Genomic DNA, 27,794 nt, shown 5'->3' on the forward strand with positions numbered 1-27,794 from the left:
CTTGGACCACAGCCACTTTGCTCTTTCTATATAAAGTTCCGAGAGTGTAGATTCCCCAGCATTCAGGAGAGCATTATATGCAGTCTGGTGATGACCAGCTTTTCTTGCAACTCTAGCACTCTGGAGCCAACACTGACCAACAAGCTCACTGTAATCCTGGCTGCAGAAAGTTTTGCAGAAAACAATTTCAGTCACATCTTAAAAATATCACAACATTCTGAAACCCGCAGAATTTCTCAATAAGCCATGCACAACACAGCAATTGTTTAAAATTGTTTTTAACACATTTTGCTTTTTTTTGTTTAAATTAAATACTCTATCCTGTTTTTTCCTTATCTTTCCTATGCACAATACTTCTTCCTTACATTTTGAATGTAAACAATATTGCAGAGGTCTGCTTTTGTCTATAACAAATTCCCACAAGTTCTATCTTCTCTGTTCTGACATGTATGAAAAGCCACAGTGTGACTGAGAATACAACACAGAAAGATAAGAAATAGTCATGTTCTCACCTTTTACTGAGACTAAGCAAAGCCCTTCTCAGTGCTAAAATAGGTTCTTTTGCTCTGTATGAGTTCTGTGTCATTTCAATACGAGCACACCAATTCAGGGAGTCTCTACTGTGGTTGCCATCTGGTTGCTGAAACATTGGTCCAATACTATGTTCCAACTCACACAGCATGTGCAACCTATTATAGAAGAATAAAAACAAAAACTGTTGAAAATTGCTTGCTGTTTCATATGTGTTTGCACACACATGCAACTTTCAGATAGCTTTTTGCCATTTTCTTTCTAAAAGCTATCCATATAAAAATAACTTCAAATAGGAAGACTTCTTTTAAAAGCAAAAATGCACCAAAACTCAAACACACAAAAACAAGGAGCTGTTAACTGACTAATTATTTTCTCACTATTCCCCTACCAAGCTACTGAACACAAGATGATAAAGGTTACCTGGAGAGGAAGTCAATCATTACAAAGACAGTATTTCTATTATTTTTAGCAAAAAAAATTCTTGGAGAAGTCTGATATTTTCTATGAATACCATTTTGGATGCAATGTACTGATACCTAAACACCTCGTTTACAATAAAGTTTCTCCATCAAATATACTGTTATTAGCTGTAAAGCTGCAAAGCTGAGAGCTTGTAAACTTCTCATCAGCAGTCTAAATATGGTGTGAACATATGATTGAGAAACAGTGACTGTGTGAAAGTTTCTAAATAGCAAAGATCAATGGCTAAATCAAACAAGTGTGAGAAATACATATATTAACAAGGTCTTGCCATAAAGGTGCATTTACAGTGTAGAGGACCTATTATTTTTAATAAAAATATAATAAATATTTTAATAAAAAAGGCTACTTCAAAACTGATTAAAAAAGAAAAAACACTTAAAAGGGGTGGGCTTTCAGTTCTTACTGTTCTTTGCTGACAGAAGAAGAGAATGCTTTTTCAGGCCACTGTACTTATCAAAAACCAATAGTCTTATGTTAACGGATTTAAGTTACTGGAGCTACTGGCCTGTATATACTACTTTAGGCATGCAATTGAATCGTTGATTTCTTATTACCTGATGGTTACATAAAATTGATTGTTCATTTTTTTAAAGACTATAGGCAAAAGACTTTGTGAATACTTTTTGCAGGGACAAAAAAAAAGAATAAATAACCAATTAATCAAATGTTTCCATGTCGCTGAGTATGCAAAAGAATGACAGTAAGTATGTATCAGTATTATTTACCACGGAAACTGAAAATTCTTGCTGTACACTTATGTCATTTTGAAAATAGTGATAAATGGAAATCAGAAACCTGATAATGTGTTCATATCCTCGCTGATAGGATCCTCTTTCAAAGCTTGCTGCTGAAAGGGGCACAATCTGTTCTGCTCGAACAATCTTGAGTGTTTCGTAAAAAGCTGCTTTGTTTTTCTTCTTGGCTGATAATAGTAAATGTCCCAGTCTGACACTCCAAGTTGTGGACTTCACATCTTTGGGAGAGGAAAACAAAAAAAAAAAAAAAAGGCCTCTCAAACTCTCAAAGCTCTTTCTTCGGCAGTTTAATCTGAACATACTAATTTGTATTAACATGCTACTGGAAATTCCTCAGCATGAGTTTTTCTCAGAACTAATTAAATGATTTTCCACCCCACAAACTAAAACAGCTCCCTAAAAAATTTGGTGTCATACTCACTATAGGTTTATAGGTTTTTACTCATGGACTATACAGCTCACAGTCAAATACATTCACAAAATCTAGAAGACTGTCAGGAACAAAGCTCCCCCATTAAAACTCACAAATATAAAATTACAATCACTGCCCCTTGATTGAAGATTAGACTAAAACATACACTTTTTCAGGAATGCAAAGGAGTGTTCTTATTTTGATAAAACTTACCTGAAGCTAAATAATTTTCCAGTAAATCCCACCGTGACAGTTTCCAGGCTGCTTCAACTCTGTATGTGTTCAATTCAGAAATCCACTCAGACCTATTAAAAGAAAACAAAAGAAATAAAACTGTGCTGAACTTGCTTATATTTTTCCCTCCAATATGTTACTTCCACGTTTTATTAACAAATATTTTTTTATATGAAATTCCATTTTGTTTGAAAAGTAAGGTAATCTTACTTTTAACAAAATACAATAAAACCAAAGGATATGCACTGATGAAAAAATAACTATACAACTTCAACCCCCTAAATTCAATTTCCACATAGTGTCTTTAACTTCTATGGCACATTTTAAAAATTACCTTCCAATCCATTTCTCCTACTAGACTATGGAATAGCTTCAGAACAAGCAACACGTACAATGATGGTGAATAAAGGATTCTGTTCTTTAAAGTACATCTCAACACTGCACACAGCACAGATAAAAGGACTAATGCCTCGGATGCCTTGAAATAATAAACTTCTAGATGAAGTACTTAAAGATCTCTAGCTTTACACTACTAGCTGGATATGCTTGATAATGCACAAGAAGTGACTACTGATACATATGTATAACACAAAGACTTTATACTACTCTGATAAACATATTATTAAATGCTTATCATACCTGTTCACAAGTACTCCATTCACCTGAGTAATGACAGTAGATAACTGACCAAGGCCTAACATGGACTTCACTACACCATGGTAATGAATAATCTGGAAATAGGAAGAAAGAAAACAAATAAACAAACAAACAAACAAAAAACCCAAGACAAACAACCTGGACATAAGCATCCATCAACTATTATCCCAAGACAGCAAATTACAGTATGGACCCAACCACAGATTTGTTTCAGTTGTTTAGACACTTCCAACAGCAATACATTATTCAGCAAATGTCATTGAAAATTCTTATGTTCATATTTTACTTAATTATTTTAGATATTCTAAAGAGGTGTTTTTGTATTTGTTTGTATTATTTAATTATATGATAATTAATAGATTAAATATATATTTACCTGATCAGGTTCCAGCTGGATAGCCCTATCATAACAGGCTGTAGCATCCCTTAACAAGCCAATACTTTCATGTTCAAGGATTTGTTCTTTGAGAGATGGTTCTGCTTTCCGAATTGCACTCACCCCAGCTACTCCGTCTGGCTCATGCATAGCAGCATACAATTTCTTTGTTCAAAAAGAGTTTAAAATGGACATTGAAAACAACTTTGTTACAGCAAGAAGATACTTTACATATAATATGTTCAGAATCACACGTATTGTGAAAACACAGAGCAAATTACTCTGTAGGAATTTTTGACTTTAAGATTTCATCATAAACATCAGTTTTGATAGGCTACTTCCGAAGTTGAGCCCTTCTTTTGTTTAGTATACTGCAATAGTCATCATCTTATACTATAATAACAATACACATCATACCATCTCAAAGAATAATCTGACAGAGCTTTACTCATCTATATTTAATGTCATTTTAAAATAAATGAAACAAAAACCATAAGAACTGCAGAACCTGAAGAAATCCAAGATGCTCCTGAATATTTTGTTTTTTCTCTATGATGAATGATTCAAAGTGCATCACAGCCCTTGTGTAAGCCTTAGAGCGAAATGAAGCCACAGCTAACGTATCTTGAGGTATAAGGTCTAAAAAGCGTGTCACATTTTGATATTCTCCGCAGTCCTCACTTGACGCTATGGAACAAAACCAATTTTAAAAGTCCATCATTGAGGTTTCATTTGTAAGAAATACCCCTATGCATTAGAATTCAAGTAATTCACAATTTAATGAGAAAAACTAATTAGCCTAATATCATATTTTTCACTTCTGTCAACAGTAAATCATTAATATTGCTGAACTTCCTATATATTGCAAGACACCATAAAATAAATTAAAATAAGCTTTTAGAGATCTACCAAAAAAAATAACATTGAATTTTTAAATTTTGAATCTATTTCTTAAAATATACGCTCAAAACAATGAATTGGGTGAGGGAGGTGGAAATCACAATATGATAGTAAAAAATCGTAAAGCAGACTATATTATATAATCGTAAAGCAGAATTACAGTAATATTGCATTCTTACATGGTCATAATGTCAAGTGGCACATTAAAAAACTTATTCGAAGAATGCAAACACCACTTGAAATAAAGTAAGCATCACTTACTTTTTAGATCACCTCTGTCTTTGCAAGACTTGCTAGGATTTTTCTCAGCAATATGCATTTGAAACTTATGTCTAGCCCACTGAGTTAGATGATCGAGCATGGAGAACACTGTCTGCGTGCTCAGTTGGCTTAGATCAGATGCACTGTCTTGAAGTCTCCTAATACACTGGTCATCATGTTTCAGAACAGCCATAATCTCCATGTAAACCTACACAAACGTTAATATGATGAAAAACAGAAGTACCATACAGGCACCAACAGAGTAGAACACAGCACATATTAACATAATTAACAAATTAACATTAAAAATGAAGATAGTAGATATTTTAAGTGCATACATTAATAAATTGGTCTTTATTTATAAGCCTTCTTTGTCTGGTGATCTTAACAGGAAGAAAAGACAAACCAAGTACAAGTCATCATCAGAAGACTGTGCAGCAAGAAAACCTTTGAAAAGCGCATCCTTGGATTCAGGGGGGAAAAAAAATAAAAATCACAATTTCTGTAATTTTACAATTCAATACACAGTGAATGCTGCTGCACTTCTGCACACAGCACTTCCAAGTTTGATAGAGTCAAGTTCACTACTGGCTATGAGATTACAGATTTGAGTTTTGCCTGCATTGAAGTACATACAATGCTGAAAAGACCTGCTTCCTGTTCGTTTTAGTCAACAGGAGATAAAATACATAACAGACGCTTATTGTGGATGCACTCCTTCACAGAAGAACCATTACCCCGAACAACCTCCTTCTACACACCCAGAATGTTTCAACACCGGTATTTTAACTGTGAAACTTCAAATTAATAGAATGTAACCTGTATTTTTCAGATTCTTCAACTTGTGCCAAAGCAAACTAAAGGAAAGATTAATTCCTGGATGATGCTTCTCCCTCCTGCCCCTGCTCTGCAGGAGTGTTGTATCTGAACAGGTTTTTCTACTTGAATCATAAGTGTGTGCAAGGGAAAGAAAAAATTATGGGTCTGTATTCTCAGAAGTATACAAGTTCAATTTATTCCTTAGTTTTTGCCCCCTCTTCCTCTTTGTGCAACTGTATCTCCTAATATTACTGCAATCCTACTTAACAACATAGTATCTCTACTCCTAGGCCCTGCTGAAATAACTTCAAGAAATATAAATCCACAGAAAAGCAACTGAACACAAACTTGTACAAATTTATTTAAAAAACCTGGCTGAAAATGTAGTGGGGTATGGAAAGAGGAGACTGCTTAACAACTACAATTTGTTCACGTAGGTCTACAGTAGTTCTGCAGAGCTGAACAGCTTCTTAGGAAGCTCTGGAACGTTGCTGTGAAGAATTCATACATCTTACCTCTTGTTGATCCTCTTGGCTGCACCCCAACAAGACATAGACAAGGATGTGTGGAAGCAGATAAATTGTCACTTTATAGTCATTTTTCATCATAATACTGCAGCAATCAAAAACTTTTCTGGCAAGATCATGTCGCACCTACAAGAAAATATTTCCAGCAGAAGCATCATTACAAATACCCAAATACTTAACAGGTGTCTATTTTTGACAATTACAAAAGTATTTGATGGAACAGAATTTAAGGTACTTGTCTCCTACAGAAAATTCATCAAACTTAAACCTGCAACATGGATGCCAGATGGTAGCTTTTATTATGTGTATGAATTGCTGATACCACAAAAAGACAGGCAAACACTGCTTACACATTGCACTTCTGTTTTCCACACCACTGTGAACTTGCAGTGGCCATTAGGAAAAAAAAAAAAAAAAAAAAAGGCTGAGAGTCTACTACTTCTTTAAGCCTCTATCCTGCACTTAAAAACATGAAAAAATTAGGAAGTTATAAAGACAATCAATTCATCTTTATCTGAAATAGAAAGAAGCAACCACACCTACTGAGCTAATGTAATCAAAGTCACTTTCTAGAGTGGTTGATTTAGAAATGAAATTTTCAGTGGGTCACTTAAATGCAGGAAAGGCAAAAGGAACGGAAAAAAGTATTTGTCTCTCTCTTTCTATGTGCTGGGACTGTGGATATATGGGGACATGAAAGAAATATTTCAGAAACTGAGAAGGTAACTTGAGGATTTCCATAAGCATTTTAGGTAATTTACAGCAACACTTTAAGTACTTTCAACTGTACAACAGTGTTTGGACAAAGGCAAACTTCCTAGACTTTTGGCTTTGGCACAATCTGCCAAGTCTAGCTAAGAAGAAACAATGCTGGGTAAGGGAAAGTGCACAGTAACCTTAAAGATGCAAGAAGTCTGTACTATGCACTATAACAAGCCTCCAGAGAAAAAGCGTATCCCCCTTATCCATCCCTTACTTTCAGAAACTGAAGTTAGGTTGTTGTATATAACAACTTAAAAAGCAGACTTATTATCTTACCTTTGTTATAAGATAACCTGCCCAAGTTGCTGACCATTCTGCAAAATTGTCACCTAATTTGCTTAAGTAAATTGGCTTCTTCATCTTAGACCAATCTACAGCTTTTTGGTAACTCTTGTACCTGTAATTTCAAAGTACCCATTTAATAAAACGTTTCAAATATATATATAACAATAATTAAAAACAAAACAAAACTATAGCATACAGTTAATTTTGAAGTTCCCTAGCTTGAATCTTAAGGTTTCAACTTATGAATCTTAAAAATAAATAAATAAATAAATAAATCCAGCAGCCAATGTATTTTTATAGGATTTCTTGAAATGAAACATGACATAGGAACAACATAACATGCTACCAGAACTTTAAAGCATACTTCAAAGTGCTGTTCAAATCAGCACTAAGAAATGCAGTTGGATGTTTATTTGAGTAGTATGTTTTGATGAGAAAAACCCAGAACAGATATGAAAGCCACAAAAGGCTTTCTAAACAGGTCAAATTTATCACAGATGAGCATGACAGTCACTATTAATGAGGAAACAGAAAGGAAATTTTATTTATTTCAAATGAAGGTACATACATAATAGGAAATTTTCTTCACACTACATTTTATCATTAATTCAACAAAATTTAACAAGTTAAATTGAAACCCAATGAGATCCTCCTATTTCTATAAATGATAGCAGTAAAGGGATATTAATGGATTTGAGTACAAAGTCAGTACAAACTAGTGAGAATTTGTACAGAGAAAGGAAAACAGAAATAAAAGCATCAGAAAGTTGTATAAGATAATGTCCTAGGGAAAACACACATATCTGGGCAATGTATGAACTAAGAATTCTGCTTGTTTGATTTACAAAAAGTTACCTATTCAAGTAAATGCTTGAATAGGGAAAGCTTTCTTGCTGTTTGTATGTACACCTTACAGTCTTCACACAAGAGTGACAACCATAATACCAAATCATGTTACTGCTAGCCTAAAGGTTAAAAAGAAAAAAAAAAAAAAAAAAAAAAAAAGCTTTTAAAGCTGTTATGAAAAGAAATTGAATAAATTGTCATATACCGTGTATTTAAATGAGGTTCCAAGATTTCCTGCACATGCTCAGGAAATCTCCTCCAAAGCCTGGAGCCTGGGCAGTCAGTGTTTGTCTCTCTACAGTCATAGATAGACAGTAACTCCTGAAAAGGCATGGATTATATAAACAAGTTAGCATTGAAAATACTTCACAATCACAAGAAAATTGGTGTACACAGAGAACAAAATACAAATTATAAGTTATTTAATTCAAAAATTATAACTGCAAAAATTTCATCCAAGATCATTATCCCCGTTACTACCCATGGGCTGATTTTGACTAACTATAGATTCTCCAGATTTCCTGGCTGGTGTTTGGACCACATTATCCTACATTCTGCACGTCTGCCAATAGACAAGGACTAGAAGCTAGTCTGATTCTTTCTAGGGTAGAAGCTGATTTAATCCATGGACTACATTGGGTCAATTTTCTCCTAGAGCTATGAAGTCATCCTTAAGTTTTCACAAAGATACAAAACCACAAAAAAGTCAGCCTAGAAATAGCAAACCAGCACAGAAGACTATAGCCTGAAAATAAGGGTAGACTAGCTGCTTCTTAAAAGGGTAAGCAGAAGCCCTCTTAGGAATACTTGCTGTTTTCAATTTCTGCCTATGGAACATGCACAATTTCTATGTCAATCTCATGATTAGTCCTTGAATCACTACATATAGACCGTTAATTACTTCTGAAACATCAGATCTCCCTGATAACATGACACAGAAAGAAACTTATACTTTTATTTAAATGCTTTTATTTGGCAACTCCCCTGAATTCTAATGGACGAATGAGCAACAAGGAGTTTAAAAAAAAAAAAAAGTGATCCTGAATCACCTTTTACATTATAATTTAAAACTGTACAGGATGATGTTTCAAACATGTACTGCAAAATGTACATTTATATTTGATAATGCTGTGTTCAGTGTGATAGGAAGTAATTTGTGAAGATAAAGGAGATCTAACATCGTATCTTACCTGAATAGCATATGCTGCAGAGTCCTGAGCACGAACATTATCAGCATAAGCAAGGAATGCTCTAGTCAGTTCCATCAATAATCCATAGGCAAAATTTGGATCCTCCACACCAGCCTCAATCACAAACACAATTTTATTACAAAAAACTATAATTAATGTTCAGATGGTCACTTTAGAGCCTGGCTATAAGCCAGTTAAGTGACAAAGCACGTAGAGATTTTCAGTCTAAAGCTAAGACGCTCCCTACTCCCAAGCACATAAAAAAAATAAAAACCCCGTAAAACTTTAATGCTAAAGAAAACACTACAGCAACACTTCTTACCACAAATGTAAAATGCTTTCCTTGAGTTTCACTTGTTGAAAAATCCAGCCTGCCAGGATCTATGGCTCCCAGTTCACCTAAACATTCTCCACAAAGTAGTCGGGCTTGAGAATTTGCATCCTGACAGCCGATAAGAAGTACGGTTACCAACTGAGAGATAACTGGCTCCACAGTTTCACTGTCTGTTACATACTTTATCAATTTTTCCTAGGAAGTTGAAAAAATAATAATGAGTCTACAACCATGTTTACAATAAGTCATCTCAAATTTTTTGTCTGTAACTCACTCTTCACACTTTATTTGCCCATGACTTTTGATTTGCCATTCAAATATTGTCATTTTGTAACTATAGCCCAATTGCACTGAATTACTTGTTATCATATGAAGGATTAAATAAGTAAGAATGAGGGATTAGTAATGCTCTTATAGCCAATATTTTATTTCAGTATTAAATATCTCTCTACTAACTTCATTTTTTTCCTTGTTGTATCAAGAATCTGTCTTTTCTATGCCTTTTTTTTTTTTTTTTAAGAACAAACAAAACATATATACCAATACCCTTGGTAAATCAGCATCACATGAAGGAGGACTGGAAAGTCCTGTTACATTGAGACATTATAGAAAAGAATCCCTTCTACCAATTATATTAAGAAACATCTAGATTAATAAATGCAGGAGAACACCCATGTTCACGCAAACACCCAGTAACAGTAAGCTTGTTGGTCTGGCTGCTACTTTGATTCATTTCTAAGTGTACTCAAAGAGGTTTTTAATACCTGATTTCTATATAATGTTTCTTTCAGGCTAGTAAGTGCATGGATACGAACATCCACATTTTCATGCTGAATAGCTCTCATGGATAGCTGCAATGTTGTCTGCAAGTCAGTGCTTTTAGAAGATTCCTGAACAGGATATAAGAAATGTAATAAATAATAATAAATACAGGAACACAGTTAAGCAGCATCTCAAAGAACACAAGCAATAAGACATACAAACATCAATTTCTCTACATACATTCTTAACTATATCCATATACATACTTATATATACTACATACATACTTAACTATATCCATATCCATACACATACTGCTGTCTTCCTCTCCTTTTGTTTGCTCTCCTCAAGAAGGTGCTATATTTGTACTTTTTTTTTTATAATTCTTGATCAGAAGAAAATGACTAAATCCAAAGAAAACTCTTTGCTTCAAGCACCTCAGTATCTAAAATAATTGTAAAGTTTTTTTTATTAAAAAAATCTCTTATTCCCACTAAATAATTGCTACATCCCATCTATTTTGCTTGCCTTTAGAAGGTAAGTAGAAAGGATAGACCATAAAGCACTCCTAAAAATATGACAAACCAGGTTAACTTAGAAGAGAATACAGATAAGGGATTCAATTAAAAGTAACTTATCTTGAAATACATTCATTGCCATAGCTAAGAATGTTGACTTTTAACCTTATAATCTCTTTAGTCTCAAAAAGATGCAAAGTTAGAATTCAGAGGTGCTAGAAAACAAGCATGTTAAACATGACCCCATTTCACTCCTGAAGAGTGAGAACCTGTCTCAAAGTATTCCTCCAATACACAAATTCTGCTTTGTTGTAGAGGCAGATGAATACTCTTTATACTTAACAAAGCTTTTAATAAACAATTTTCGCATTCATCATGAATTAACTTGATGCATTATAAATAAATAAATAAATGAAGCTGTACCTTTCGATATTCCTGAAGGACTACTTGAATATCTTTCAGTTCTGGGAGGTCAGGCAGAAAATATATTTCATGTAAATAGTCTCGTACTGCATCCCTAATAGTCATAAAAATATTGCAAAGGACATTTTGAATATTAGTTTTATGAGACAGATTTTAAAAACCCATTCAGTGAAAGCACTAAAATGTAATAACAAAAGCAGAAAAAAAATCTCTCTTTTTTTTTTTTTTTAAATACATGTGTTAAACAATTTATTACTCTTTTTACTGAACTAATATAAAGGTATTTCTTCTCTATACTTTATATTACTCTCTAATAGCCAGTTCTTCCCAACGCTTTGAGAGTTGCCATTCACTTCTAGCAGATTTGGTTCTCCTTGGTTTGGACACAGGACAAAGAGTGAAAATAATCCCTTTTGATTTGTAGCCAATTCCTTATAAGAATACACATAACCAAAAAAAGAATTCCATCTTCCTAAAGTGAAGTAAGGTATTTCAATTTTGCTTCTATTTTAAATGGACTTCTATGAGAGCCTTGTTATTCATAGTGTCTCCTTTTATTTTGAATACTGTTGGTATTATAGAGTGCAAGAAAGATGAAAATCCAACATAAGTAACCAAAATATAAACTATTGCTGCTCCTGCAGAATACTAAGTTACAAAAGATACCTTAAAACAAATAGTATATATCTTTTTTTTTAAAAAATTATCTTTTTTAAAAAAAAAAAGGTGACCAGTTGCAAAGATGTGCTAAATTCTGTGCATTTCATAACTGTAACTCTAGGTAGTGAAATCAATGATTAAAGACCTAATTTCCTCCCTACTTCCAACACTCTGCACTTCTCTCTAGCTTAGAATAAATTTTAGCGATTACTGTTATTCCATCTGCATGGCCTGTAGAGCCAAACAGTTTCCCATTCCAACAGAAAAAAACACATAATCTGAAGCTCAATACTGATGCAAGGGCGAAGCCCCCTAAATAGGTTGTAACTTGGCTGCATCATCATATATTTTAATGAGGTCAACATCAGAATACATTTTCAGATGAGGATATCACTTGTGAAATTTCAAAATCTTGTTGCAATTTAAAGAAGTAAAAATTTTATAGAACAAATTAATATTTTGCATAAAACCAGTAAGTTTTCTCATCTCAGTACTGGACAATTTTCATTTAGTGTTATCTCCATTTCTATTACAGGATTTAATCCATGTAAGTGAAAATATTTTGTACAGTACCTGTTCTCAACTATGAGAAAGTAAAATACTGCTGTTGTTTCCTTCGGCTGGATATGTATAAGGGGCAGCAATGCTACTATAACGTGACTAAGCAGGGAGCCAAGGTATGAATGATCCAGACTTCGAACAAAACAATCCCAGGCTCTGAATAAGAAAATACATGAAAACAATAGTAATCAATGATTCTTTTCTGTATAAAGGCATTTTATCTGAATCACGAGAAGCATTCTAAATTATATGAGTTCTTTGGTTTAGAGTATTATCCAAAACAAAACAGCATATTCAAGGACAAAAATGGCAGGTTTGTCACTTTTTGGGCACACTATCAGTTCACCTGCAACACAGTTCTGGAAAATCATCCTTGTATCTTAGAGCTGTTCTCAGTGTAGTCATCATCTTCACTCTTACTGAACTGATGTGTTTGGGGCCCATAAGCTTCATTAAAGACATGAGACTGTTCAAGGCCTATATATAAAAAACAACAACAAAAAAGTCATGTCGATATATTAGATTTTCAGTGAAATATATACAAGCCACTTCTTTGAACACAACCAGGCTACCCTGGCTGAAGAAATCATATACCATATAAGCCACATGAGGTAATAAAGCTGTACCTTCTCTGTTTATCCCCCCCCCCCTCAAAAAAAATATATTTGTTTAACATTCTCCAGTGAAAACAAACCTAGTTTGATATTTCAATAAGAGGTTTGTGGATTTGAGGAAAAGAGAAGAGGATCTGGAATGACTAGACTGTAATAAGAAAAAGTAGTTGTTTAGGCTGTTGACGGATTGACAAGGGAAGAACTGTAGACACCAAAGGAGTTTATGGTTATAGAAGTCAGTTGTATGATGATTGACTCTATTTCCAAAACTGTAGAAGCTGGAAAGTACACATTGAGAGAATACAGAGAAAACAAACTTGCATTTGAAAACAGTGACAGAATTGACATAGATCTTACAGCAGAAGTGACAGTAAGTTTAAAGGAGCAGTTAATAGCTCAGCTGTCAATGGGACTGATGAAAACCAGGAGAGAAATATTAAGATGCAGAAAAAGCAGGAGGTTTTTCAGTCATGGCCACATTGTATCTGACAAGGTAGCAGAATGTCCAGCATATCAGTAACCTACCAAGAAACCCCAGCTTGAGGAAAGGTAAGGGAAGGGGAAACTCACACACACAAACAAGACAGAATAGAAGTAATAGCAGGTATAACAGAAGAAATGCTATGTAAATGAAAGTAAGTTCAGAAAACATCAAGACCCTGGGCTATGAAAATGATATCATCTCAACACGAATACCTCAGAAGCAAAAAAGCTAGAAAACAGAATACCAGCAGAGAAAATGCAGTCTATAGATAGACATGTAGTTTATATATGGTCTAGGACTGAATAATTCCATTTAGAAATTGTGCCACCTCTGTGAAGTGGCCATAAGATCTACCTTGCAGTTAGAAGCTTGCTGCCTCAGCACAGCAGAACTTTCAGATTTTGTCTTGTGTCAAGCTGTGAGCACTAATTTCACTAAGCCTCTGTACCATAAAGCTCAAAGGAGCTGTTCTGTGACAAACAAAACCAATAAAGCCCAGTTTCCCTTGGATGTGCATCTTATTTTCTTTCAGCTTTTTGTAGCAGTAGTTTCAGCTTTGCCCTCTAATGCCCTTAAAACCTTTTTCCCTGCAATAACCAGTTTCCTCCCGTATTCCCTCACCCTCCACTTTGTTTCTTTCATGCACGTAAAAGATATACTCAGATTCCTCCTCAATAATCACTGGTCAAGTGACATGTGACACATACCACATGACTGAATAATGTACAATAAATGACCAGTAAAAAAAAAAAAAACAACAAAAAAAAAAACAACAACACATACTTCTGAGCTTACACGTATGTCCTACCTACAGTGAGATCACCAGTTTGCAAGAATCATGTGTCAACTAAGTATCTTTGAGACCTCAACAACAATTGTACAATCACATAAGCAAGTATGGAGCATTCAAATAGTCCTTAAAAATAGTCCTTGTTTATCTTTGTTTTAATATTCACAGTTGAGTTTACGTACCATTTTTTTATCCTCAATGCCAACACTGGAACTTAATAACTGCATGTTAAAAAAAGCCAAGATACCAAGCAACTTAGGCTGCAGATAATCAGCCTGTGGAGAAAAAAGTAAAAAAGTCATCTTACTATTAATACATTGCTAAACTTAAGTAATGAAATAGCAAATACTAAATGGCAATTCTAACAGAAAAATTGGAAGAATCCCAAACACATACACTGCTCCATAAGTAATATCAGTGTTCGTGAAAGATGTCCCTATTAGGCTGTATTGTTTTTAGTTTTATTAATGCACATTTGGAATGTATCTATTTATTACAAGAACACTTGATATGAAACAACAGTCTTTCCTCCACTTTTATTTCAGATAGGATTTATAAGTGATATTCAAAATATGTCAAATTGTCCTCATTCTCTGACTGGAGATTAAAAATATTGAACAAACCTGAACATGAAAATTTTGATCTCCTTACCATTTGTTCAGGTGATGTTATTTCTCTAGGTCCCTGATAGGGATCATCATGAGATGCAAACGAAGCCAATATTGACAAACCATTGAAGACTTGTTGATAGTGCTCTCCTATACGAAGCAGTAGTTCATTATGCAGTCCCTGGTAGTCCTGTCTCAGCAAGCTGCCCAGCTCAATCTCAGTTTCATTCTGTAATCAATCAGAAACCAAGTATTACTTTCTTTGCAATGAAACTCGCACACTGAAAGATAGGAAGCATCAGACTTTAGGTTGATTTACCATAGGAATGAAAGAGAAAGTTCCCACTCAATATCAGATAAACCAAGTCATTGGAGTTCAAGTTCACAAAATACCTCACAACATCTACTCAGAGCATTGAAACAGATTATAAATAACAACAACAGAACTTCTGCATATGCACTTTCCCCAGCTATGCTTTGCAATACCTTTATTTAAATAAAGCAGAAAGAAGAAAGCTCACTATTCCTCCATTGTTGCTCTTAATCTGCATGCATAATAGTGCCACCAATGCCCATTTACCTTGAGGTAATGAAGTGCCCGCTCAAGTTCATCCTTGGAACAGGAACAGACCAAATGAGAGAAGATGTATTTGAAGTTGTTGATTAAAATCTCTCTTCTGTTTACATTCAGCTGTTTTGCTATTGTTCGAATAAGAGTGGAGGCTGCAGGACTGGCCTTGGCGGCAAGGTCAGGAAGCAAAACTTGCAGGGTCCGCTGGTAAATTAAGAACAATGCTTAATGGGCAAAACAACAAACAACAACATAAACACCATACACAAAAATAGTGAAAAATCCCCCTCCAAAACCACCAAATCCAGGGTTTGGTCAACATATATCTATGCTTGTAGGTATGACCATAGATATGAATACAGAACTTTAATGCGGTGGGGAAACATTTAGTCAAAAAAGTAGTTAAAATAATGCTTTTGAGGAACTGCTTCATCTAACCATTACTGAAACATTCAAACAAAAAGTGGCAAGCCTATGAAACTTAATTAGCTTCATAGATGTTGTACTCATATTTTGCTTGTTAGTAGATGGGAAATTTACCCACAGTTATCTAATCAGATCGAGTTATATACCCACAGAACAACGGCTTTCTTCAACTGTAACACTGAAGCAGACACCAGGCAAAACCATGCCTTACAAACAATTCAGTGCACTAAGTCATTAATGTAATTATACTCAATACTCTACATGATGGATTGCTCATTATCTATCATATTCAAATTGGCACTGAAGCCATCACTGTAGGTCCTTGATAAAACTGTTCCTCTGTAATTATTCTAAACGTAACAAACAACAGCAATGAGAGAAAAAAAATTAAGATCTGTGACTTTCACAAAAAAGTAATGGACTAAAATAGAAATCCATGAGTACACACACACAGACAAAACATGTATTCAAAGGGACTAACGAACTTACCGAGAGAAAGCGATTTAGATCTGGAAAGTCAAATACACTGGCAATCTCAGATAACATGTCCAGAGCCATTTCTCTGTGGTGAGCAGCTTCTTGTTGCTGTAGCTCGTTACCCTGGCGTGGCACACTCAGTACTGCCATCTGGCTGGAGTGCAGGGATTCCACAAGAAACTAAACATGAAGAAATAGCTACTTAATGTTACTCTCCCCTTTTTTTGCTCCCTAAGCAAAAAAGTTGCACTCTCTCTATGCACCTGCTTTTCTTTTCCCTTTATTGCACACAGATTCAGTATTATAACTTTGTGACAGAACTGAATTAGTAATTGCATTTAATTTTGCAGTCTTGGGCTGGGATACTGCACATAATTCAAAAAGAACACTCAAAACTAGAAAAGTCTGATTTTAATAATCATATTTTAACCAGAACTTCTGACTTTACATAATGGGTAAAATGTATTAAGAAATCAACCGTGGCACTATTATGTCTGTAACAAAGGCTGACTTCAATTCCAATTTTATACCCTAGCCCCCTGTGTCAATGGTACCATAGTAATGCAAGAAGATATAGGGCATCCAGGGAATAAAACAGAAAAGCAATACTGCTGAGGGGAGAAGACCATGACAAAGTCAAGTATTTCCTACTCCTTCCTGAACGTGTTTGTTTTGCTTTTTTTTTTTTTAATTTCTTTCCTATCCTTTGAGACTTCACCTTGTGAAGTAGAAAATTTTTACCTTTAATATCATTTTAAAAATACATCAATAGAACCTAAGTATATGCCTTTGTATGTTATCAACTCTTTTCTTTTTACCTGACAGATAGGTTTCTTGTACTGACTGAAAAAAGCTTGCAGTTTTATGGACTTAGCTGCTGCCAGGGATCGAATTTCTGTGTATGCTGCTCCAGCCACAGAAGCTGACTTGGACAACAAACAGTGCAACAAATGCAAGAGGGCAAATGGTACCAGATCTCCTTTAGATGCCCTTGAAAAGCGAGTAGAAAAAAAATAAAGTAGAAAGAAAATTAACCATTGCACTAATAAAATTACTTAACATACAATTATCACAATGCAAAACAACTTATCATTGTATATAAATAGTTTATCTGTACTTGCAACAATAGGACAGGAAAAAAAGGGGCATATTCCATATGAATCAAGAGATTAATACAGCTACAAAGGACTCTGGATGAAGCCTGAGCTTGAAATAAGTACATTTAAAGTTACATTTACACTTGAACAAAAACTTATTGTGCATTGCAAACTGACAGTACATTGCAATTTTCAAGATATTATCAAAAATACCTTCCAATATCTCCTGTTGTGAGAATCAAGGTATCTTTAAGCTCATTATTTCTTGATATTTTGGCATTTGTATAGGCTTCTTTCATTCTTGAAACAAAGAGCTAGATCACATGAAAACAAAAGAATCATTTTGAAGGGTCTGACATCAGTAAAAGAAAAGCAACAAAAAATAAGTATGAATTCACCTCTTTTATGAATCCCTCTTCAGAGTCTAAGGATTCTAATATGTTCTTTATACAGTCACTGAAAGCCACTCGTACATCTTTGTCTGGATCTTCCATTAGATTTAATAAAGACCCAATGAGAATTTTCACACTTGACTCATCACTGTTAAAATCCAGATGTTTGCAAAGGTGAGGTATATTTTCTATAAATGCTGAGCATGGATGGGTTGGAGGAGGAAAGGAAAAGATAATTTTTTTAAATCTATTGAAGAAAATAAAAGTGTTACAATTCAGACATAAAGCACATAATATTTACTCTCTTGAGAAATGAGTAAAAAACCAGAAGAGCTATTTCAAATCTAGATTTGAAAGTACTTTTATCAAGTACTACATTCCTAGATATAGCCACAATTCCTAGACATAGCCACAAAATTAAGCATGGTAATTTAAAAAGAATGTCACGACAATATCTAACATTAGTTTTGGTATCAACTGAAATACCAAATTTCAAGCACTGTCTTAGCTACAAAAAATAATAATAGAAAAAAGGAATGGAAAAAGGTACAGAAAGAGTGGAACATAACTTTGTACAGAAGCGCAGTAAAAATAAATTCACATACCTAGTTTTACTGAACTGGATACTTTGTTCTCAAGAAGAGTAAGAAATGGCTTGAAAACACAGGCTTGCACAGAATGAGTTTTTTCATGAGCAGAAGTCACAGTAAGGCTGCTACATAAGATACCATAAGTAACGTTCCTAATATTAGAGTCTGCTGAAGGAGGTTGTACACTGAATGTACCAGAAAGACAGCAAGATAATTTTCCAACTATAGCAGCACAAGCCACCTTGACTAGCTCAGACTCATCTTTGATTTGATTTCTGAAATAGAAACAAAAATGAAAACATTTTAATAGATCGCTTATCTAGAAATTTACTTCCGACATTGTCTAAATTCTTTAACTATACTGGATGTATTATTTGGACAATTTAAGGATCTGCTTCACTAGATTATCTTTTTACTTTTCAAATCACTTCCAACTTTTCTTAAATGGTTGAAGTTGCACTGGGCATAGTGAGTCTGGTATGTTCCAGAGAAAGTGAAGACTACAGACAACAGAACAGAAAAGAGCAAGAAGTATATACAAAAGGAAGAGAAACTATAAAGATTTTAAAAGACATATGGGCAAATATTTTAGTGACAAAGACACCCCCTACACCCCCTTAGTTTAAAATTATTGTTTAGAAATGGGGTTCTACATTAGCAAAGTAATTTGTATACAGACACAGTAAGTGAATTCTAGTCTACCTTCATTTACACACATTCTGTTGATATATTATATACTTTCTAAAATCAAAGCCTAGTAAATTCTGGATGAAATAGAAATAAAAATAAAAAACAAATATTTGTTTCAGTGCTTATAATATAGTTCTAATATGTGTGGTTTTCTTCTTGCAAGAGAAGTTGCATTAATACATACAAAAGAGCTTTGGGAATCACAGTGCAGGATGTCATGCCTCGTGGATGAAGCAGAAGAGAGAATCCTTTAACACAAGTAGCCCGAATTACTTCATGAGGACTTTGTAGTGCCCAATGATAAATGGATTTTCTCCAATCCAAACATATGTTTTTTGGGAAGAGAGACAGGAGGAACACACAGTGTGACTGAGTTTGGGGTGCTAAAGAGAAAAATAAAGCAGGTAATTACTTGATTTAAAATTTGAATATTGTTATTAATCATAAAGGGACAAGAAAAATAATTTCCTGAGAGATAATAGGTTTTATACACTTTAATATACTTACAGAAACTCTGTGCAGTTTTTTGACTCAAAGCTAGAGGATCAATCCCAAAAGCAGATGTTTTAAAAGAATCGTCAGGATGGCTGCAAATCCAGGGCAGAGACAGCATTCCACATAGATTGTCAAGAATCTGATCACTCAGCGGAATTTTTACTAGAAAAAAGAATCCAACACGACACGCTTTTATGTAAGCTCTGTATAGACGCACGTTATGTTAATTTAGTACAGATTTTTTTTTCAATCAAGAAATCGTGGTATCAATACGGGTTGATACCCTACATTTTATACATATAATATAATACAGTCTTATATGAAAATAATCTAAACATTTCATGAAGTGGCAGCAGGTAATGCGTGAGCGGAATGAATACAACTCTGCCATCTCTGGATTTTTATGAAAACTCAGGTGGATTTTGGGATGGCTACTAAGCTGAACTCACAGAACAACATCATTCTTAGAAGACTCTCTGTCCCCCGTCTTACCAGCTGCTTTAAAAAATAACCAAACCAACCAACCCACCCACACAGGTTCTTTGTAGTTTAGATACACTTCCAGCATGCCAAGTTCTGATGAAAATGGTTAGAAGCTATGAAGTCTTTAAGTGAAACAGAGGTAGTAATGCATGCTGCCTCTGTGCATTCTAAGAAGGAAACTAGTTGAAAATTCATTTCTAAGACTTGTAAATCACATTCAAAAAGAATACAAAGAAAGCTCCCTAAATAGAGAAAAATTGTTGTTTTTATTATTATTATTTAATTTAACCATTTTTGTACAGAGTTCTAACACAAGATGTGTAATTTCAGTACAACAAACCAATTTAGTCAGATGTGTTCTTAGTTTACAAAACCAACAAAAAACATGTTATTTTAAATGATTTCTCACCTTGTGCATACAGCAAAGCATCAAAGATTTTCACTATTCTGTCAACCACTTGTTCTAGGTTAATAATTTGCGTAGCAGCCTCTAACAGGCTCCTACAGACTTTCACTACTCTTGTGATAAAATCAGAGGAAATCCATATGAACTGTATATTCACCAGAGAATCTGAGGAGCTTGGAGTATTCTTGCATGTGTCAGTGTTACACGGATGAGTTACTTTATGATCTATACTGTTAAAAATAGAAATCATACGATCAATGTAAGAGACTATAAACATTTACTACTGTAATGCTTTTAAGCAAAGGTGACATATAATTGTACCTCTTCAAAATATGCAGGACTTATCCGGTACTTGTCCTGAGACATGGGGCAAGTATTAAACTAATCCACACAGATCATAACAGTTACAAGAAACTATTGGTCTCATTTTCACCTTGGTACCTTTACCTGGTAGAATCTGTTGGGGGAGAACAGTGAACTATGCACAAAGCAGCTAGTCGGAGAATTACAGTAATTCCTTCTACAATCTGAAGGATATCCGCTGTCACAATTTCTTTCTCGAGGATAAGTATTAAGGATGCAGCTTTCTTTGTGATGGCATTCCATAGTGTGCTCTTCACGTTCATGTTTACTGGGTTAAGTCTGTAATTTGACCATATTATTTTCAAACATATGGGTGTGTTTCAGTGGTTCCCACCTGCTCCCACCACCACCAGAAGAGAGAAAACATAACAGCAAAAATAGATCTAATCCATGTTAGATACAGGACTGGAGGATTAAGAAAATAACAAATGAAACTTTAGCTTATATGAGCATTTTTGGAGAACAAGATATTAATTCTAAACTCAAACGTGAGGCAAATCAGACTTATCTGAAAAGCTATAAAGGTATTAGTTTACCATCCTTAGAATGTTATGACAACCAGGGTGTTTCCTGATGTTATATAAAAAGGCAAATGTCACTCCCAACTATAGCCCTGCCAGCCTAACTTCAGTCCCTGGGAAATTCTTCCCTAAATCCATTTCTAACCACATAAGGGAGAAGACGGCAAGAGACGGCAAGCAGCTTTGTAGAAACTGACATAGTGGACCAGTGGGAAGCTGAATAGGAGAGACCACTGTGTCCTTGTTGCCAAGATGGTCAGCTACATACTGGGCTGTGTTATCAAGAGCAAAGGCCAATCCCCACATCTGGAGTACAGACAGCATGCTGGAGCCAGTTTTGAGTGCCCAAATACAAGAAAGAGATCAATATGCTGAAACAAGCGTAAGATAATCAGAGAGCTAAAGCAAAACACAAGAGGCCAATGTAACTGGGTTTGGTCACCCCTGAATAACCTGATTTAACTTGACTTGTTTTGAGCAAGTCCAGGTCAACAGTATAGCTATGTACAAGATTCTACCACTCCTTGTATATTCTCTCAGCGTTTCTATTTTTAATGTGTAGAAATTAAAATAAAATAATTCAATTTAAACACAATAAAATAAAAATGCAGTCTCTTTAACTGAAGTTTAGCTTAAAAGTCATCTGTAGATTCAGATCTTTCAAAAGATCATTGAGACCTTTTCCAAACATCTTCCAATGTGACTATTACAAAAAAACTGCCTCAAAACAAACAAACAAAAAAAGCATTTCTTATTATTCTCTAGTTAAATTAGTATTAAGTGGTTACTGAGTAAGTGTCATACATTACTGGTGTAGGTGATTTCTTTGGACGCTGTGCAGATAGGCTTAGCCGTTGTCTTTTCTCTGGAACTTCATCACTGCTGCTGCTCCACCCATCAGTATCAGAAGTATCCAGCTGGTTCTGATGAAGTTCCTGCAATATTTCTTCTGTCCGTGTTTTTAGTGCTGCATAAAGTGGACTAACCAGATACTGAAATGTATAAACAAGAGAAGTACCATGATTTGTGTTATGCCTTACTTCCCAAAGACATGATATTATTATTTCTGACATCGAACAGAAAATTTTGAGACATTCTGGTAACAAAGTCTTAAAAACCTTTCTGTACAAGAACTTTAATTACACAATGAATGAAGTTCCCACCAGAGACAATGCAGCTTGTTCAGCTGTTTCCCAGCTCTTGCCATAGTACCTGGCTACTGAAGCCATCAAAATAGACATGAGTAAAAAACAACAGATACAATATACATGTGGGTGCATGGGTTAAGACAGAACACCCAGCACACCCACATCTCATTATTTTAAATTAAACCTTTCTGTCTCCCTGTCTCTAAAAAGTATGACAACGCATAGAATTAGAAAGGAAAAGCAGCTCATATGATGAAGGGAAATTACTTGTTAAGCTACCCTTGTTTAACCCTATTCTGTGCCTTAGCCCCATTGTATAATACAGTTGTAAATAGATACTTGTGCCTGCATAGCCTCTCAATAGCTTAATATATTTCAAAAAGACAGGGTTCAGCTATGTTAAATTAAAGAATTCTAACCTATAAAAATACATGAAACAGCTGAGTAACAAGGAGGAATACCAATTAAATTATCCAACTACAACAATATTTCTTGGATTTTCTTCTTTGCACAGATATAAGGTTATGTACATTATCTACTAACATGAACAGTTTCTAAAATCAACCTACCTCTTGTTCTTCCTGAGTTCCAAGCACATTCACAAAAATACTGCAGATGGTATTGATATGGGCTTTTCGCACTTGTAAGGCAGATTCATAGCCAGGTGGAACAAACTCCAGAAAATATTGCAGTATATGGCAAAAAGCAGCTTTCAGCTTTTCAGAGTGAAGACACCTAAATACATCTCCTTCAAACAATGCACAAAGCTTCTCTAGTAGCATGTTCAAGTAGACAGGTTCAATATTTTTGTAAGAATCTGCTTCAAAAGGTAATAGTGTCCTCACCAACAGTAAGAGTGGTTCTTCAAAAAGTTCTGATTCTTCAATATCCATTTCAGGTGCTGATTGTAGAATTCCAAAAAAGACTGTGAAGAAAACACTGGCCAGCTGTTCTGGAGGTCCTCCCAAATGGATTAATTTTATTAAAAACTTCACTGACAAAGCTTTAACTTTTGGACTACCATACTCCAACAGGGAGCAACCTATCCCCCAGAGAATAGTATCTTGTCTTACAAAAAAAACATCTGCAACAATATGCGTCAGGATAGACAATAAGATAACTTCCAAACAGTCTACGTTAGGCATACCCATCAGCTCTAATGGTGCCGATTTTAAATATCCCACGCTGTCACTTACATTGCTTGAAAATCTCTTCACAGTCACCGGCCATACCAGCACATCTCCACAGAGATGCTTTTGTACATCTCTTTCATGCAGGAAGATTAAATCTTGGAAAAGCTGTAGCAAGTCTTTTGTCAGTATTTCAAAGATGGAGCAACCCCTCATTTTAAACAGAAAAAGTAAGGAGCAAATGACATCACAGATGTTTTTGTGCAATGTGTTGCAGTTTGGAGTTGCAGCAATTCGAAGAAGCCTTGTTATGATCCAGTTACTGAATTCTAGGACAACGAAAAGAAACAGCACTCAGAAAACTATTAAGACAAAAAACAATGCCTCCTACTAAAAAGCACATCCTTGAGAGCAAATTATTCATCAGTAAAAAAAAAAAAAAAAAAAAAAAGAGAATAAAGGAATAAAAAATTTCATTGAGAAAAATGTGTAAGCTTCGTAAACAGAAAGCTTTTGCAGGGACATTTCATCAGGAGATCTTATTGAAAACCAGAAAGGGATTGTGGGCAGGAAGAGAAGACTGATTTTCGAATGGGTAGTTCCAGACATTTTTTTCCACCTCAAAAAACCCCTCAGGCAATAACTATTTGTATAGGATATCTTACCAACGTTAGCTGGGCGGTATCATAATTACTAAGCAAAAGTACTGAATAAGGTCAAACTCAGTTCTCATAAATTACCATTATGACATACGCAAATCAATACTCTTAATAAAAGTCTATCATAAGATTCATAGGTAATGGCCAACTTACCAATTTTTCTTTTCCCTATTTTCTTTTGTATGAATACATCAGCAGAAAATTTAAATCATGTAATTACCAAAACTGAATACAAACACTTTCAAACTCACCAATGGAACTGCACTCAGTTTCCTCCTGATTTCCACCCACATTTACAAACATAAGGGGGGAAGATTTCATGATATGTTGAATAAAATCTAGCAGCATCACAGAACTTGGCTGTGAATCTGATTTCTTAATGAGTTCCAAAGCAACTTTAAAAAAAAAAAAAGAAAAAAAAATCTGAATTAGCATTGCAATAAACCAATTTCACGAATTTTGTTCACACCTAAAACAGGAGATGAAGAAATTTATTATATAAAATATTATGATACTGTATCAAAGCTGTATAGTTATCAATCTGAAATGTACCATATTAGTCTGTGAAAAACATTTTGTGGTTATTGTAAACCCTGTACATGACACCAAACTGTATGTAGTAAAATATAAATTGCTCTTAATAAGTATTATTCATTAACACTACTTCCATTCATTTAGTTAGTACTACATCCAGCTCTTTGATTAGTGCAAAATAGCAAATAGTTAACAGTTTAATTTGTAATAATGTTTTCCTAGATTTATGATCTCTGTAGCAAAAAAGCCGAAGATTATTCTAAAGCTGCAAGAAATCAAAGTTTTTAAGTTTCAACTTCAGCTTACAGAATCAAGTTTAAAAAATATTAGAGATATCTAGTGCTGCTACACAGCTCCCTTTAAGCAAGTATCTGAATCACATCACATTTATCCAAATTCCCCAAGGTTACTTAGAGAGCACAAGAAGGAAACTATCCCAGATTTAGACAGCAGTTTTAGACAGCAGTTAACCAGAAAAATTACATGATAAAGCTAAAATAAAATACTTATATATTTAAAAACAATACTTAAGAACAGGCTGTCTTTTTTTGGGGGGGGCAATTATACATTTGTCTGAAGTCACTTTGTATCTCAAAAGCAAATACTTCAACTACTAACATTTGTTGAAGTGAGATGTAACTTGGAGAGAAGGGAGATTCCTTAAACTGTAAATCACGTTTAAAATTTATCAATTTGAAAGATAGGGATGTAATACTTACCCACATCTACATCTGTAAGAATTCTGTCAATGAACTGGCAGAGTATTTGTCTTGGTTTCTGAACAACTGTATTGTATTCTTCTGGACTAGCACTAAAATTAAAAGTACATTATGTTATCAATTTTAAAACATTAAATAATACGGAGTTAAACACAGAAACAGGTAATTTTCTCTTTCAGATGTCTTCAAAAATAAATGCAGATGGTTTTCTTGATTTAGCAACCAGCATATTACATGTCCTTCTCTCCCCTTATTTTTCATACACACAAAGTTGTATGAAACGCTGAAAATTGTTTAATTTTATTATGCGACTACATTTGATATACATTAAACACACTTCTGACCTATTATACTCACCACCACAAAGCAAAACAGTTTGTTTTTTTTTCCTGCCCCAAAAGGTTTCGGGCAGAAAAATAAAATTGAGTACCCTTTTCACTTTGGAAATTAACAAAATTATTCAGCTTATTAGCTACCAGTACTCAGGGTAAGAGGTATCAACAGCAACTGCTGAGGTGATTACCACGTCAGGTACCTTTTTAAGGTCAAATTTTCAATATTCAACTGTAGCTCTTTGTGAACTAGTTGACTACCACAGAACAAGCTGCGGTCTTGATGCTGCCATTAGAACTCTAGAGACAAATACTTCTCTTTCTCTGCATGCATGGAGCATATACGTGCCCCAGTCATGAAATGCTCCTATATGGGTTTGATCTTTGTCCCAGCGCAGCTTCTTTCAACAGAGCTGGAGAGCAGCAGGTTTTGATCTGTGAGAAAATGTGTAGCAAATGACCCCATGGTAATTCACACTGAAGTCTCAGAGGTAAGTAGGTTCATTTCACGTTACACAATGAAGATTGTGGCAAGGGCAGGAACATGCCACACACACTGTGGATGGCTTCAGCATAGGCCATAGGGGATGGATTCCTACCATGCTTGTGATAAACTCAGGTGTCTGTCTAGCTCTAAGCTATCTATCTTCCTTACAAGCTGAACAAAAGTGATGCAAAGTGTTATTTTGTATGTGCTCTACCTACCCAGCACAAGAGATGGGCTTTTTATGACATTACCTCAAGGAGCAAGGAACCCAAGCTCCAAGCTTTCAGCGCTGCCACAACCTTCTCTCCCCTACCCTCCAGTTTGCCACCTGCAGAATGCTACTAGTACTGCTCCTGGGATTATGAGGCCTTTTAAGTGGCAAAATTGAAGGGAATGAAAGAAATTCAAGGACCACAAAAAAAAAAATTAAAATAAAAGGAGATAGAATCGGAGCAGCAGCAGGCTGCTTTCTTTCGGGCAGCAGCAGACGACGCTTCAACAGGACACGCTTCTGACTAAGCGCAGTTCGCATCCATCCCGAGGGAGGCACAGGACAGAAAGCAAACCCGGTGCGGGATGTACCACACGGGGCAGCGGCGGGGGCGAGAGGCCGGGCCGGGCCGGGCCGGGCCCCGCGCCCCACTGCCCAGGGCCCCAGTCGGGCAGGGGCCGGGTGCCCCGCGGCCTACCTGCCGAGCTCCCGCAGCGCGGGGATCATGGAGGCCATCTCCAGGCCCTGCTCCGCCATGCCTCCCGCTTCCACCCAAACCGCCTCCGCCTCCAGCCGGCCGCTCGCCCGCGCCCCCCGGCGGCGCTCCGCCTTCAGCCGCTCCGCGCCGGGCCGCGAAGGCGCCGCCACAGCCGCTCCCCGCCCCCTGAGGCCCAGCCCGGCCCCGCCGCACGCGGCCCCGCTCCCCTCAGGCGCCCTCGCTGCCGGGCGAGGCGTGAGGCGGGACGCGGCGGTCCCGCCCCTGCTCCCTTCGCGCCCTGCCATTGGCCGCGGGAGCTGCCCGTCCGCTCTCCCCGCCCTCCTGATTGGCCCCGCCTCGCCCGCCGGCAGCAGGTGGCGCGCGCCCCGCGGGGCGCGGCGGTAGAGCGGCGGCGGCGGCTCAGGTAGGGAGCGGGGGAGCCCCGGGGGCTGCGGGGGCCGCTGCTGGCCGGCTCCGTTAACAGGCGGCTGGGCGCGTCCTGAGAAACGCGCTGATTAATTAACAATTATAAGCTGCGTCGGTCTTTTAGGGGTTGCTGGCATAGGAAGGGGCTGGGGGGCTTCAAGAAGCTGTAAGATGTAACTGGGTTTTATCTTTGTTGTTGTTTTTTGGTTTTTTATAAATATTGTAGCGTTTTCTGCTACCTGACTTCATAAAATGTTACCTTTGAAGAGTAATTCCTAGAGAGAAAGCAAAAACCATACAGCTTTCCATGCTCTAAGTATTGCTTTGATGCTCCAGGAAGACCAGGTCCGTCTGGGTTTTATTT

At 36.0% G+C, this 27,794-nt stretch overlaps 2 protein-coding genes across 5 annotated transcripts in view; one reads left to right on the plus strand and one right to left on the minus strand.

Moving 5' to 3' along the window:
- The window catches only part of ATR (ATR serine/threonine kinase), a 35,387-nt gene extending 8,166 nt beyond the window's left edge, over positions 1-27,221 (minus strand). The window contains exons 1-34 of one of the 3 annotated variants that reach the window (XM_068691663.1): positions 27,005-27,221; positions 25,497-25,588; positions 24,495-24,638; positions 23,024-23,913; positions 22,111-22,298; positions 20,870-21,064; positions 20,426-20,652; positions 19,546-19,695; positions 19,223-19,421; positions 18,364-18,623; positions 17,765-17,955; positions 17,580-17,680; positions 17,088-17,259; positions 16,282-16,449; positions 15,376-15,570; positions 14,839-15,024; positions 14,370-14,462; positions 12,646-12,776; positions 12,312-12,455; positions 11,079-11,172; positions 10,140-10,265; positions 9,364-9,570; positions 9,042-9,155; positions 8,057-8,172; positions 6,997-7,117; positions 5,947-6,084; positions 4,613-4,820; positions 3,960-4,138; positions 3,452-3,616; positions 3,058-3,149; positions 2,398-2,489; positions 1,813-1,990; positions 513-689; positions 1-160 (exon numbers count right to left, since the gene is read on the minus strand). In XM_068691663.1, the coding sequence (XP_068547764.1) occupies positions 1-160; positions 513-689; positions 1,813-1,990; positions 2,398-2,489; positions 3,058-3,149; positions 3,452-3,616; positions 3,960-4,138; positions 4,613-4,820; positions 5,947-6,084; positions 6,997-7,117; positions 8,057-8,172; positions 9,042-9,155; positions 9,364-9,570; positions 10,140-10,265; positions 11,079-11,172; positions 12,312-12,455; positions 12,646-12,776; positions 14,370-14,462; positions 14,839-15,024; positions 15,376-15,570; positions 16,282-16,449; positions 17,088-17,259; positions 17,580-17,680; positions 17,765-17,955; positions 18,364-18,623; positions 19,223-19,421; positions 19,546-19,695; positions 20,426-20,652; positions 20,870-21,064; positions 22,111-22,298; positions 23,024-23,913; positions 24,495-24,638; positions 25,497-25,588; positions 27,005-27,063 (5,952 nt within the window). In that variant the 5' untranslated portion in view covers positions 27,064-27,221. Of the gene's footprint in view, positions 161-512; positions 690-1,812; positions 1,991-2,397; positions 2,490-3,057; positions 3,150-3,451; positions 3,617-3,959; positions 4,139-4,612; positions 4,821-5,946; positions 6,085-6,996; positions 7,118-8,056; positions 8,173-9,041; positions 9,156-9,363; positions 9,571-10,139; positions 10,266-11,078; positions 11,173-12,311; positions 12,456-12,645; positions 12,777-14,369; positions 14,463-14,838; positions 15,025-15,375; positions 15,571-16,281; positions 16,450-17,087; positions 17,260-17,579; positions 17,681-17,764; positions 17,956-18,363; positions 18,624-19,222; positions 19,422-19,545; positions 19,696-20,425; positions 20,653-20,869; positions 21,120-22,110; positions 22,299-23,023; positions 23,914-24,494; positions 24,639-25,496; positions 25,589-27,004 lie in introns of those variants that run through there. The other 2 variants (XM_068691664.1, XM_068691665.1) reach the window with 2 other exon arrangements.
- A 119-nt stretch (positions 27,222-27,340) lies between these two features.
- The window catches only part of PLS1 (plastin 1), a 40,293-nt gene continuing 39,839 nt past the window's right edge, over positions 27,341-27,794 (plus strand). The window contains exon 1 of one of the 2 annotated variants that reach the window (XM_068691667.1): positions 27,341-27,428. The gene's annotated coding sequence lies outside the window, so the exon portion shown is untranslated. Of the gene's footprint in view, positions 27,429-27,564; positions 27,776-27,794 lie in introns of those variants that run through there. The other variant, XM_068691670.1, reaches the window with a different exon arrangement.

Source organism: Anas acuta, chromosome 9, assembly GCF_963932015.1.
Source record: "Anas acuta chromosome 9, bAnaAcu1.1, whole genome shotgun sequence".
Lineage (NCBI taxonomy): Eukaryota > Metazoa > Chordata > Aves > Anseriformes > Anatidae > Anas > Anas acuta.